Below are 15,146 nucleotides of genomic sequence, written 5' to 3'. Positions count from 1 at the left end.
GCTTGCTGGTGTACCCTCTCATGCATCTCTGCCTTATTCTAGAGCACATGTCAGTACTGCTGCTGGAATGTTGCCAGGGCCCATAGCCATGGCAGTATCCTGTGCTTCCAGCCATTTCTTGATATCACATGGGGTGAATTAAATTTGCTGAAGACTGGCAACTGTGATGCTGGACACTGAGGGAGGCCATTTAGGATCATCCACCCAGGGCTTCTGGCTAAATATTCTTGTAAATTTTTCAGCCTTATCCTTTGCACTGTTGTGCTTGGTTCTCTCATCATTGTGGAGCCTCCTCCTTCAGTGAGCTGATTCGTTTCCCAGCACCATTCATGGCTGAATATAGCAGGACTACAGAACTTAAATTTGATTCATGTTTTATGGGATTGCTTAGCTCTCTCTAATATTAGCTGCTTTTGCTGATTTGGGCATGTAAGTAGCACTGTAGTACCACCAGGTTGGCACCTCATTTTCAGATTTGCCTGAGGGTGCCCATGGCATGCCCTTCTGGACACTGGTCATGATAGAGTGGGGAATATGCCAGGCCATGACGTTGTAGATTTTATTAAAATATGACTCTGTTGTTGCTGAGGGCTCACAGTACTCATAGATGCCCAATCTTGAGTTGTTAGACCTGTTCTAGCCAATTTTTCCTCCATGCTGCATGGCAGCACAGTCACTCTGAGGATCCGCACGTGCTGAGTGGCGTACGGACATTGACTTCCTGCTTCTGAAGTCTCTGTCACACCTGAACCTCGGAAATCTGAGCTGGAGAAAAACAAATTTGAGGGAATAAAGCTTCTAAGTCTATCTCATTTAGCACAATTATGGTGCCCTCATGATTTGGGATATCCCAATGTGAAGATATAACTCAATCTTCACAAGGTCTGTGTGGTGGTCATTCCTACAGATACTGTCATGGATAGGTGCAGCAGGTAGATTTGTACATGAGGTCCCATCCTTCTCCTAAGCACCCATGACCATATCATGCAACATTATGAAGTAATCCCATTAATCGTTGTGATACACTAATAATATTTGCTGCCTGAGGCAGCAGCACCGCTAATATTCCTACTATCCTGAGTGATACTGAATGCAGCCTTGCTGATGCATCCCCTCCTGAATCCATGCCCTATTCTTCATGGTGGAGGTCAGTGCAGAGGTCAACCCGGGCCAAGAGACTCTCCTCATTGAAGATGAGGAGCTGTAAGCCTGACTCCCTAGTGCCTGACCTGGCTTTTTCTGCCCCATTATGGACTGTTTTCACCTGGATTGAAAGAAAAGAAGGGGTAGAGTGAGAAAAAAAATAGCTGGCACAGTTGTTAGTGTTAGTGTAGTGGTGAGGTGGCACAAGTGAGGGTGAAGGCAGCACAGAGGTCATATGGGATTTGTAATTTTGTTTTGGGTTGGGAGGGACAGGGTGAGCGAGGAAAGATGCTACATGCAATGGTGATAAAGCATGAGCCTTCGTGGGAGAGTGTTCAGAGATAGAGTGAGTGTGAGGTGGCACAGAAAGGATGGTGGCGTTTTAGGAGGAGGTGGAGGGCGTGGGTGGTGTCACGAACGTAGGTGGGGAGTTCTTGGACTAATGGGGACAGGACCGTGTCGAGGAGCAGAGAAGGCCATTCACCCTCTTGGGTTACTGCTGGACATTCCTGACCGGGATGGCAACCTTGGACAAGGCTGGCACAGCTTGGCACATTTCTCTGCCAGTCCTGGAGGAAGAGGATGGGCTTTCCCTGAAGCATGCTGACCACCAGCGCCTCCAGATACTTGTCCGTAACACAGGCACCAATTTCTCTTTGTCTGCCACATCTGTGTGAAAAGCCTTGATTTGTGCTGGACAGCACAGGGGCAGCCATCACTTTATCAGATGCATGATGACCTTTTAAAGACATCACCAGCAGTATTGATCGTGGGACACCCCAGCAGTGGCCAGTACTTCCACCTACAGTGAGCCAGCGAATTGTGTTAGCATTGGAAAAGACAGACATGGTGTCCCTTAAATGAGGTGGGTTTGGGACAGTAGTGTGAGAAAACTCCCTAGTACTTGCAGAGAGAAACCCTCCATGAAACTAAATGAAAATCTCAACTAACCAATTTCTGTAAGAATCAGCCCATTCCATTCATCACAATTTGAAGTACATAATAAAAATACCTTCCTATTTCTACTATATTAATTTTCTTCCCATTTTCAAAACCTGACACAATCACATTTATCCTTTAATAGCTCGCTTACTATGCAAAATGTTCAGAATTATTTATTGCTTTCCTAATATCGCTTGAAATGTTTTCCAATCTTTATTTTACACATTATCCATTCTTCCTCATTTCCTCTTTCAGAACTAATTTTCAAAATATTTCACTATTTTATCCATTGTTATTTGAATACCCTGTAAGAATGCAAGAAATACAATATAAAATGACACTGTTACACTGTTAGTGCAGATTGTAATTCAACAGTGCTAGGTCTATGCACATGATGTGAACAAACTGAAACACACTGGAAGATTTTAAAAATTCCAAAGGAAGCATGCGTTTGCCCAACATATCAGTATATTTAATGAGAAATACACAACTGATCATTGTTATTCATTACACCACAAGATTTTGGCTACTTACTCTTTGGTTTTCTTCTTTTGTTATTTAATATGCTCATTGCTTTTCATGCAATTCTCTTCCCCATGGTCGAGTCTAGCTGGATACTACAATATATTTAGGATCCCATTAGGATCTCCGTAATTGAGCTCAATTGTTTTCAGTTTACCCTCGTGGAATCACAATTTTCTAGGCAGGCCTGTCAGTATAATTAATTTGTTTCAACAGCTCAGCTTATATTTAATTGTTGCAATGTATTTGGGTTAATGCTACCCTTTCATGAATGAGGACATTTAACAGTGCTATCTGGATTGCAGAATTTAGTACAATACAGTACAGGTCATGCTGTGTAGTGATTTAACTGGAAAATGTGCACCACATTTGATGACTACATTGCTGCAATTGTACAGATGGAAGAAAGCCATATGCTACAAATAGAAATTGCTTGAACTCTGGGTACAAGAAAGGCCAGATATTAATTGTATGAAGTGGATGGATTGCCTGCCACAGAGTAATTATATGTCTTGAATAAAAGAACGCTCTGGCAGTAATTGTATACCCTGAATAAATTGCCTACATTATAGAAGTTATGTTCCCTGGAGCAACAAAGCAGAAGCATGAAGTTTAAGTTGTCCCGCTAGGTTTCCTAGATCTGGTATACAGTGAACTGAAGGGAATAGATGAAGTATTAATTTCACCTGCGAGTGATTGGTCAGAGAGGTGACAAACAGAAAATAATTGGTCGTGATAAATATAGAATTACAATTAAACTAAAGCTCATACAGAAAGATCAATTGCACATAGTTCCATCACCAACTATGGAGCAATGCAGGATAAAGTTTGACAAACCATACTTGACACTAGGGCAGGAGAAAATAGAAACAAATAATGCTGTCTGAATAGTAAATTTAAAAAAAATCTTCACTTTCCTAAAACTAAGTAACTTATGTCTTAATCATTGGGATTGTAAACTGCTATTGTGTTCTTGTTATCTTTATATATAATAAAACTGCAATCAACTGCATTTATTGATGCATTGAAGGAGATGCACACCAGAATAAAAGGGAATAATATTGTTCACTGATACAATAATACCGAAATAGCTTAAAATTGTCAAAATCAAGTACATGAGGAAAAGTAGGATTGCCTAAGGATGCTAAGTTTTGCTGACTGAAATGATAGCATAGTAAGCTAAATTGTCACAGCAAATGCCTTGTTACAATAAACATGAGCCAAATTAAAGCTGGAAAGGAGTTAGTAACATATGAATGTTCAAATTTCCCCACTGCACCAAAACTCTATGCACAGAAAAAAAAACATTCTGAAATTTTGCTATCATTGACACAAGCAGCAGACTTAATTATGAGTGACCCAGATTTTCTGCACATTCCTTTATCTTTCTCTATTTTAGCCATCTCCATTTGCAAATATTGGCTTGCTCTCTTGAATAGAAGTACTGACGCAAATGAAGACAAACTAATGGTTCGAAAGGTGCTTCCCACTGATTGCACAGACAAAACATTCTTCATGCATGAAAGATATTACACAAAACAAAAGACAATAATCTCCCTGTTGGTTAAATGGGATCCTATTAAACTAGATATATGGATCTCTCAGTTTTCTCTTCTCATGGGAAATGCCTGGCTTTCTCACCAATGAATACGTCATTGAAATCAAGATACCCAAATCTGGAATTGCAAATACTTCTCATCCCTTATCAAAGAATAGTAACAACAATTTGCATGGCACAGCAATTTATATAGCACGTTTAACATTATAAAATATCTCAACGTGCTATACAGGAGCACTACCAAACAACATTTGACCACACAAGGTAACTTTGGGATAGTTGGTCAAAAGCTTGGCAAAAGAGGTGAGTTTTTAAAGGATCACTTTCTGAAAGGAAAAAAGAGGTGAAGAGATGGAGCTGTAGGGATGAAATTCCTGAATTTAGGCAGCTGAAGGTACAGTTTCTATTGGTGAAGTGAATAAAATCAGGAATGCTCAAGTGGCCAAAATTCATTGAATGTAGGGATCAAAGAAATTTGTAGGGCTGAAGGAGGTTACAAAGATTGGGAGAAATCAGGTCACACAGCGATTTGAAAATATGATGAGAGTTTTAACATCAAGGTATCGCTTGAATGGAAATCAAGGAGCATGTTGAAATATTCATGAAAGATGCATCAAACAATACCCTATTCTAGATTGTGTGCTTGACAAAAGGAGAGGAGGGAATAATTGTTCTCTTGGGGCAACAGAACCATATTTTATTTATGTCATTGGTGCATTGTGACACTGTTATGCTCAAGTGCCACAATGATAATAGCAAAGTGAGTTATACATCCATTTTACAAGTTGTACATAAATTGTGGACTTGTTAAAATAGCTGTAAAGATACCCGCAAGGGTTTTACAAAGGTGTGCATGCTGTTTAAAATTCCATGCAATGACTTTGGATTTATTGTGAAACAATTATCTTTTGACTCAAACTTTATAAGCTACAAAATAAGGAAATGTAATAACCAACTAACTGAGAAGTAATGATTTTGTCTAACTCCTCTATGAATAGAATGAAAAGGATAATTAATGCCTTATTTATTAAGACTGCTTGTTTATTTTCTGTTAATGAATGATTACATGTGGAGAACATATGTAAAATATTAATGAGTAATTGCCAATCAATGGTAAAATCTGCTTCTTGAAACATAAACCTCTAATTGACTGTGATCTTCTAGGGTTTACTCAACTACATCACACACATTTTCATGATGGCTTTGCTGTCAATCTCAATGATCTTTAATGATGACAAATATTTGCAATTTTACTCTGAGACATTATCAAAATATCGTTTTTTTTATTAAAGCATAGTTTTACTTAAGTTTCAGTGGATACAAAAGTGAGTATGTATTTGTATGAATTAATTTGAAGTTATAGTTGTTGCACTGTATTACTGTTCATTAGAAAGAACAAACAAGTAATAAATAGCCCTCAAAATCCCAATCTTTTGGGCATATGTGGCTCTATATAATCATACAGTAAATTGCTTTTAAATGAGTTTGATATTGGTGAGTTCATTTTTATTCATTTGACAAAAAAACCCATCTCTCTTTTATGCTTTGTCAATCTTAAACTTTATTTCTAACCTCAAAACGAAGACATTTCTAACCTCACAAAGAAGCTATTCAAAAAGATCTGGTTATTTCTTTGTTGTGGATTTGTCCTTTGTCTCTGTCAATTTGAAACTGCTGACAAGTCATTGGGATCATCACAGCCCAAAGATGTCTCCAAGCAGAGCAAGCAGCTCATCCCATTTAATTTTACAGTGAGCAAGAAGGAAACAAAATGAACTGAAATTTTCAATTTTTGCAGGGGCAAAAGTAAATGACTGAGATGTGCACATGAGATTAAGTTAGAAACTTAAATATCATAAATACATGTTCGAATAAATAAGTTAAAAACTATTAATAAACTGTATTTTCATAATAATTGGCATATTTGACATTCCAAAAATATATTTACTACATTGTTGAATGAAGTATAACCAGTTTTCAAGAAAGTATAGGTTTCTTGAAGTGTTTATACAATTAAATTAATGGGGTAAAATGCATATTCACATTGGTTTAGCAATTTCTAAATACTCATGGGACAGTGGTGGTGGTGGTGGTGGTTTGGGGGGGCGCGGAGGGAAGACTTGAATGCCACAAACTATTGGGAGGTGATTAAGGATTTCTACATTTAAGTGCACATATGCGGATTCCAGAGCTGCTGTCAATTTCAGAATAATAATGACAGGGAAAATTGACAATTTAATTGTCATTGCCATCACCAAATCCAGGCCAATACTATAGAACATCCTCTCAACTTAATAACTGGAGCAGTACCTTATCTCAGCAATATTTGATTTTCACTAGCGTTGACACTGCTACTTGCCATCAGTGTGGCATATTCTCTTGCTGTGTACCAGACCTAAGCTTGCACAATGTGAAAGAGGATTGAAGCTCAACCTGAGATTGTAGTGAAGTAATGCAGTTTTACACTGAATGCAACACTTGCAGTGAAAACAAGCCTTAAGATTGCCCATAATTGTAAACAAATTTGTCAGTTGTCATTCGTCTCAATGAATAAGAAATAGGATTGAGATTGAGAAATCATACTTCACGGTGCACCACTAACTGACAGAAAGGGAACATTTTCATCACTGGCAACCCACTGTGCTAACTTTGAAATGTTTACTGGTACATCTTTGCATGATTGCATCAGTCGAGTTGTTTGAAATATCAGTTTCCTTGGAAAGGAATTAAACTAAACCTTTCAGCCTTAGGTTGAACTGCGATGAACCGCAGGGATCGGTGCTGTTTGTTGTGTATATTAATGACTTGGATGTGAATGTAGGTTTAATTAGTAAGTTTGTAGATGGTGCAAAAATTGGGGGTAGTGAGGAGGATGGTAGCAGGCTACAGTCAGATCAGCTGGTAATTGGACAAAGCAATGGCAAATGGAATTTTATCCTGATTAGTGTGAGGTGATACATTTTAGGATATACACAATAAATGAATGCAATAAATAAAGCAAACTGTCCATAGATCTCTGACGGTGTCAACACATTTTGGTGAAGATGGCATATGGGATGCTTGGTCTCATTAGGCAGGGCACAGGATTTTGGGGAACACAGTCTCGTTACAACTTTATAAAACACTGCTGAGGCCACAGATGGAGTACTGTGTACAGTTCTGATCATCACACTATGGGAAATATGTGATTGCACTGGAAAGGGTGCCAAAGGGATTCACCAGGATGTTTCCTGGGATGAAACATAGGAAAGACTGGAATCGGTTGGGTTTGTTTTGCTTGGAGTAGAGGAAGGTGAGGAGGGATCTGATTGAGATATACAAAATTATGAGAGACATACACAGAATATGTTGTGAGAACCTCTTCCCCATTGCAGATGTGTGGTCATAAGTTTAAGGTGAGGAGCAAGTGTTTTAGAGGAGATCTGAGATAAAAATGTTTTAACCCAGGTTGGTGTGTGGAAGGGTGGTGGCGGCAAGTACCCCCGCAACATTTAAGAAGCATCAGGATGAGTATTTAAAATGCTGGGGTATACTGGGCTATGGACCAATTGTAGGTAAATGGGATTAGTGTAGATTGATGTTTGTTGGTTGGCATAAACATGGTGGGCCAAAGGGCCTGTTTCTGTGCTGTATCATTCTATGACTCTCTGATACTTATCATAATTATCAGTGTATTATTGTTGATAGCTCTTAACCGTTATATTTCATTCCACTCACAATTAGTAACCTCTGAACCTGACTTTCCTACTATGAAACTGGTCTTAAAAAGGTACTCAGGGTGTCTATTTTCTCAATTACTGAGGCAGGAGTGCTCTGTGTATGCATATAAAGAGCTTCCAAAGTGTCACTTATATTAAATGACATTCCAGAATATATTTTAAGTATTGACAATAATTAACAAGGTCAGGCTGGTAGCAAAATGTTGGACATGTTCAGTCTTAGAGCATCAATCTTCTGCCACAATCATGATTTATTGAAAGTGATGTTTTCTAATCAACCTGTTAAAGATGGTATTATACATCTCTGTAGGAGGTGGGACCTGCTTATCCAGGTTTTCTGGCTCAGAGGTAGGGATATTATCATTGTGCCACATTGTGCTTGATCTCAAGTATTCATGACTCAGATAATGTCAACAAGTTGTGTTTTAGTTGTAAGCTTTCAACATGATTGAAATATGGCTGAAAGAAAAGTAGGAATGGCAGCTTAACATTCTGAGTAATAGGATATTCAATCAAGATAGTGGGGGGGGGGGAGGTGTATTTAAAAGGAAAATCATTGCAATGTTGGTTTAAAAAAAACAGGTAAAAGAGTGGGGAGGAATGATTTGCTCAGAAGAATGATCAGCTGAAGCAATCTGGAGAACATTCTGAAGAATAACAAAATGGGCAAACACAGTGCTTGAAGTTTACTGCAGCCTCCAACATGGTCAAGAGGATATGAGGGCAAATTTTTGATACATGTGAAAATAATAGGGCAGTAAAATTAGAAAACATTAACTTCCCAAATTTGAGTTAATGTTTAGACATGGATGATGCAGGTTCTGAAAATGCATTCAGGACAATATTTTTAGCTAGTATGTAGCAAGCAAAACAGGAGAAGGGACTGTTCTAGATTTAGATTTGGGCATGAAGCTGGGTAGGTGGAAAATGATTCAATGGCTCATCATTTCAGTGGTGGTAATTATAATTGAGTTAGATTTAGCTTTGTTATGGAAAAGGAAAGATGAAGGACACTTTTTTTTGGGTTCCAGCTGGATTTGTTTTCAGCAGGTGCCTATGTAATATAGGTCAAATGGATAAAAAACCTCCCTTCCGAACAGCCTCCAAGCTAACCCCCAAAATATTGAGGGTGGGTAGACACCAGATCAACATTTTACCATTTGAATAAGTAACTAAGGATCATATGATCTTGTTAGAAGTTCATTGACCCAATCCTACACTATGAGAGAAAGTGAGGGCTGCAGATGCTGGAGATCAGAGCTGAAAATGTGTTGCTGGAAAAGCACAGCAGGTCAGGCAGCATCCAAGGAACAGGAGAATCGATGTTTCGGGCATAAGCCCTTCTTCAGGAATGAGGAAACCAACCAATCCTACACTATCCACACCAAAATATGGTGAGAATGAAAAGGCCACATTTTTAAAGCAGTTTATAAATGGCAGGAAGAAAGGCTACTATTTATTTCCATTGTGCATTGAGGCCTAAGATAGCACTCCACCTTTCTTTCAAACCAGCTGCCCTGAGAATTACTGTCGCCCCAAACCCTGAATTCATTTTACTATCTCACTCCGCTCCCTGAACTTTCCAAACATACCCAACACAATACAAGGTATATACCTCACACTGGAATCCGTGCTTTGTTTACATATTTGGGCTTCAATTTCCTGCAAACTTTTGGGTGTCTATAGTAAACACCAAGTGCTGTAATTGTCCTTTTTTGTTTTAAACTTCAACCCAAATTGCCTCATTTAACGACCTTTGCAAGCAAATCAATCCTCCTCACTCTTCTACCCATTTCTTTAACCAACATTGCAACGTCTATCATATTTCATTTCCCTCATTATCCTACTCAAATGCAGTGTTGCTAGGAATGATAACCTCCCATTCCCACAGTTCTGCCAATACTGAATACATGGTGCAGCTGATATTGCTGGGGCTGTCCGCAGCTCCCAAGTGTGCAAACTCACAATTAGGCAATTTAACCTGTTCACAGAACCTTTAGACCTGTGCATTGGGTTTATTTCTCGGTAAAATGTAGCCTACCTACTGCAATTTTCTGTACCAAAAGTGAAAATGCTCATATAAGGAAAGACCAGTTTTAATAAATTGAAATGTAATTTAGCAAACCTGAACTGCAAAATGTTATTCAAAGGAAAATCAATGACATAGCAGTGGGAGGCATTCAAGGCAGAGATAATAAGGGTTCAGAGCAAATGCATTTTCTGAAAAGCAAAATGTACGACTCCTAGGCCGAGAGCCACTTCCATTTCTCAAAGCACACAGGGTAAGATAGGGCAATAAACAAATTTCTATCAGAAAACCTGGAAGAGTATACAAACAGCAGAGGTGAAATTAAAAAGGAAACTTGCAAAGCAAGATCAGGCATGAAAATATATTGACAAGTAAAATCAAAGAAACTCAAAAGCTGCTTTATAAATATATTAAGGGTAAGGGGATAGTTAAGAAAAGAATAAGCCCAATAATGGACCAGAATGATAACATGCGGAGGTGAAAGATGCAATCATGTTTTCATATATACTTTGCCTCTGTCTTTGGGACAATGAAGATACTGTTGTTAAGGAGATGTGTGAAATATTGGTTGGGACAAACATAGTGATGGAGGAAATATTAAGGTGCTTAGTGTAGTGATTGTAATGAGGACAGACAGGTGATCCTTATAGAATATGAGCTCCCGGATTGGGGCTGTTAATCCATAGGGTCCTGGCTGTCAGAGAAGAACAGGAGTGTCGGACATCCTGTTCACTCTGACAGTTGGCTCTGAGGGAGCTGGATCAATGTCAAGACTTTCCATGTGTAAATAAAGGATGACCAAGTGATGGGATACCAACCTCCGTGGAGTTATTTCAGTAGTGACAAGAGCAAAGCTCATTCCTAAAGAAATTCACTCACAGTAGTCATCTTTGAGTTAGGGTTAGTATTTCTGGCATCATGCCGTTATTTGGGAAACTTGACTTGCTTGATTCTGCCAATGAAGACTGGGTCCTGTATGTGGAAAGAATGTGCTATATTTTTCTGGGCAAATGATATTGGGGCAAATGAAAAGCAAGGAGTAATTCTCCTGGCAGGATGTGGGCCCACAGCTGTTTCTGGTAATACAAGTATAACTTTCACTGACAAACCAGATACTAAAATCTTTCAAGAGTTGATGGATTTAGTTAAGGAATATTATGATTCTAAGCCTCCTCTAATTCTGAACTGCTATCATTTTTACTTGGCAATTCAAGAACCAGGGGAGTTTGTGCCAGGAATTTTGCAGAGCTAAAGAGAACTGGGAGGGGCATGTAACTTTGGTTTAATCCTTAATGAGATACCGAGAGACAGTTTGGTATGTGGGATTAACGATGTAACCATGCAAAAGTACCTACTAGCTGAAGCCCAAGTGGATTTCAAACAGGCACTTTAACAGTGGAAAACGCAGCAAGTGGAGAAAACAAATTGCAGTGTATTCAATTGGAAGTGGACACCCTCGCCAGTCCAACTGAGCTTGGAGAATGCCACTTGAGTGAAGGCAACTTCATAGCCTCACTCAGGATATATCTTGAACAGAGGGACTCTAGGTCGGCCCGCAGCAAAACACCAAAACAAAGGTAAGCCTCCACCAAACAGTTAAAATTTTCTTTAGGATCTGCATTGGCAAACCACCGCAGTTGCTGTTGATATGTGGACATGAGACAGCAAAAGTGTCCCATTAGGCCTGAACTGAGTATGTAAACTCATTGGCCAGTATCCAGGAGAGTTCATACCTTGGAAAGTCTACCTACATCTAGTTTGGAACAGTTAAATTGCTTAGCAACATCCAAATCAGAACCAGTCAAAATGGCTAAATGGTCACCCAGTTCTAATAGAGTTGATACTGGTGCATCCATTTCAGTGATTGCAGAACCACTCTTTAACAGAATTTGCTTTGGACTCCAACCCTTAAGTTTCATGCAAGACCTCAGCTAGACTAAGAACATATACCAAGAAACCTTTACAGATTAAGGGCACCATTTCGGATCTAGTCTCTTAAGAGAAGCAGCTGGTTCAGTTACCACTGACTATAGTAAACGGCCAGGACCCAAGACCAAGGTGAAACGGTTGAGAAAAGTTCACCCAGTTTGGCTCAACATTTTTTGATGAGAAAATGGCTGCCTGAGTGAAGTCCTAATTAAATACCCAGAGGTTTTTGAGGAAGGTCTAGGGACTATCAAAGGAGCCAATGCCACCTTGCATGTTGACCAGAAAGCAATTCCACGATTCTTCAAGGCCTGCCCATTGCCATATGCCTTGTGAGTAAAAGTAGAGACAGAAATCAGAGGCTGAAAAGCGAAGGCATCATTGTATAATGGGCAACACCAGCTGTAGAAATTGTGAAGTTTAACAGGTCGGATCGCCTTTGTAGGGATTTTAAACTAATACCCAAATCCTCCCAGTTCATATTTGATTATAGGACCACCTCTCATGCAACTACAGGGATATCTCCAGCAGCGTTGCTAATGGGGAGGACACTCCACATCAGGTTAACTCTGATCTTCCCTGACCTGAGAGGAACGTGAAATGCCATCAGTAACACCAATGTCAGACACAAGATTCCGTTAAGTGAAAGAGACAGTTTACTTCAGGGGATGAAGTTTGGTGTAGGAACCACAGGAATGTCCCAGAATGTCAGAAACATAGTCAATGTGAGGTCAAGTCCAGTGATGTATAATGTTTGGGTTAGAGCGATGGTCCTGAACAAGCATGTAGACTATATGAAAGCTGACAACTCACTAACAGGGCAGGATCAAAACATGCCCTGGCTCCTTGGAACTGTTGGAAAGGTTGTTGGAGCCTGTGGGGGTCGCTCCCACTGTCCAGTGTTGAAGAGACCTCGGAATCTCTGATGGACATGGTTGATGTCGCCCCCTCAACACCTTAGCCATCTGAAGAAGAGAATTAATTTCTTCCGAGATTCTATAGGCACAAGAGAGGAGCTACTGTACCTTACATGACACGTGTATGAGAGGTAGAGTTTGGGGGGAACCAGACCCAATTCTAAAACATCCCAGGAGGAGCTTGAGAAAAAGTACCAGCCTATGTCCTCAGACTCAGACGGGAGGGATGTAGTGATTGTAACAAGGTCAGTCAGGTGGGGGGATCTCATAGAATATGAGTGCCCTGAATAGGACTGTTAATCTGGTTCAATCAGGGAGTCCTGGGCGACAGATAAGAACATGAGTGTCAGACATCCTGTTCACTTTGAGAGCTGGCTCTAAGGGAGTTGGATAAGTGTCGAGGAATTTCCGCATATGAATAAAAGGTGACTTGGTGACAGGATACCAGCCTCTGTGGAAATTATTTTACTTAGTATTTTTGAAAGTAGAGAAAGTGCCAGTGCTTAATGAATTGTACCATTGGCTGATAAGCAAGACAGGAAATCATAGGAGCTTTGATCATAATACTGCAGTTGCCTCCAGCTACAGGTGTGGAGCTGAAAAACGGGAAGACTGTGAACGTTTCCTCATTGTTTAGAACTGGAGAATGAGACATATTAACACTTAGTAACAAATTAACCAAACCGTGATGTTGGCTAAATAATTGGATAAAAATGAGTGACAATATTAATCAGCATTTGAAAAGGCACAAGTTAATCAAATACAATTTGCATGGATTTTAAACAGAAGGTGATAGCTCTAATTGCTACAAATTAATTACTAAAACTTTGAAAATTTACTCATAAGAACATGAAGTTTCATTTCTTCATGTTTCAATTATTGTTTCACATTTTAAAAACTCATGGTTTATTTTGCATTTCCCATCTCACTTAAATCTATAATTTATCCCATCTTTATTTTGGTTTCTATACATTCACAATTGTTCTGTTCCAGTCAGTTTTTGCTTATTCTTCTCAATTACAGACGTAAAACCACATTTGCAGAATGGTGCAGTCTTTATTCCTGGTTCAAACAATAAATGACGCATGATATTTTGATTGCTCACTTTAATTTCAAAGCTTTGGATATTTTTCATTGACTATAGAATCACCCTTTATAAGCAATGTGAATAAATAATCTAAAGGGAAACAGAGCGATGAGTACTCACCTCAATCTTCCCAAGGCAGTCAGGGAAATTTGGATCTTTGGGAATCTCACATTGGCTGCTGTCCTTTCCTTTGGCTACATGGTGTTAAGAGTTTTAAAGAAAATATAAAATAAACAGCAGATTAGAATTTTCAGTTATGTTGTAATTCAGCTTGCAGAATATAATTGTTAATTCCACCCTTTAGATTTGAGTTGGAAATTACTGACCGTTAAGTGTATTTATTTCTAAGGTAGTTCCATATTAAAAAGAGTTGTTGCCTTCCCTAACTCACTTTCAGATCTATCATGCTTTACCTTCACATGTTCATTAGGTTTATTCCATGTCTCTTACTTCAAACTAATTCTTTCCCGTTTCCTTAAAGCTGAGGATTTCCTTACATTGACAATTCTTTTTATGTGTGAATTTTTATGGCCAGACTTCATATCATCTTATTATCACTTCCACAGTTCCCCCATTTTCTTTTACATACTTTATGATGTCTGAGTACATTGCTTCTAACATAATTCCATGTAAACTTGCACTAATGATGGAGGCAAGTGACAGGGCTGTAGGTTCATTAAGCAGCTGTCCCAGGTTTTTAAAAAAACATAGTGACTACAGATTTTAGCAGCAGTTGGCCTTTACACTAGCTACATGTAGGTGTAAATAATGGCGTAGAAGAGGGAAGAATTTAGAAGTAAAATTATTTCCCTCCCCTACAGTTTATAGATTAATGCTGTAGCATGAGTTGCATTTGTGTTCCATCAGATGAGTTATTACAGTGCTATGATTAGGTGATGTAACTACCCCTTAAAATGACATGTTTGTTGGATTATTATTTATGAGGAGAAAGTGAGGTCTGCAGATGCTGGAGATCAGAGCTGAAAATGTGTTGCTGGAACAGCGCAGCAGGTCAGGCAGCATCCAGGGAACAGGAGAATCGACGTTTCGGGCATAAGCCCTTCTTCAGGAATTTATTATTTATGCCAAATGGAATACTGGCAATTAAAAAACAAACATTGTAAATGTGGAATACTCTTTGAATGAATTGGAATGGATAAACAATAGAGTATATTACTGGCAGGATAGCTAGTATGATGTTCAAGCGTGAATGTTTGGTCTTTTCCCATTGCTTTTAAGCATTCGTCTAGATATCTATTGAGATAGCATTTCCGAAGATCATTTGATTACTTAGAGTTTTATA

At 39.0% G+C, this 15,146-nt stretch overlaps 1 protein-coding gene across 5 annotated transcripts in view; it reads right to left on the bottom strand.

Moving 5' to 3' along the window:
• LOC122562112 (alpha-1,6-mannosylglycoprotein 6-beta-N-acetylglucosaminyltransferase B) overlaps nucleotides 1-15,146 on the bottom strand; it is an 854,937-nt gene that overhangs the window by 372,863 nt on the left and 466,928 nt on the right. For all 5 annotated transcript variants that reach the window (XM_043714642.1, XM_043714641.1, XM_043714643.1 and 2 more), the window contains one exon: nucleotides 13,964-14,037. In XM_043714642.1, coding sequence (XP_043570577.1) covers nucleotides 13,964-14,037 — 74 coding nt within the window. The remainder of the gene's footprint in view (nucleotides 1-13,963; nucleotides 14,038-15,146) is intronic.

This window comes from Chiloscyllium plagiosum, chromosome 24 (genome assembly GCF_004010195.1).
Source record: "Chiloscyllium plagiosum isolate BGI_BamShark_2017 chromosome 24, ASM401019v2, whole genome shotgun sequence".
Classification (NCBI taxonomy): Eukaryota; Metazoa; Chordata; class Chondrichthyes; order Orectolobiformes; family Hemiscylliidae; genus Chiloscyllium; species Chiloscyllium plagiosum.
Note: the sequence above shows the minus strand (reverse complement) of the source record. Positions and strands in the feature narration are given on the sequence as shown.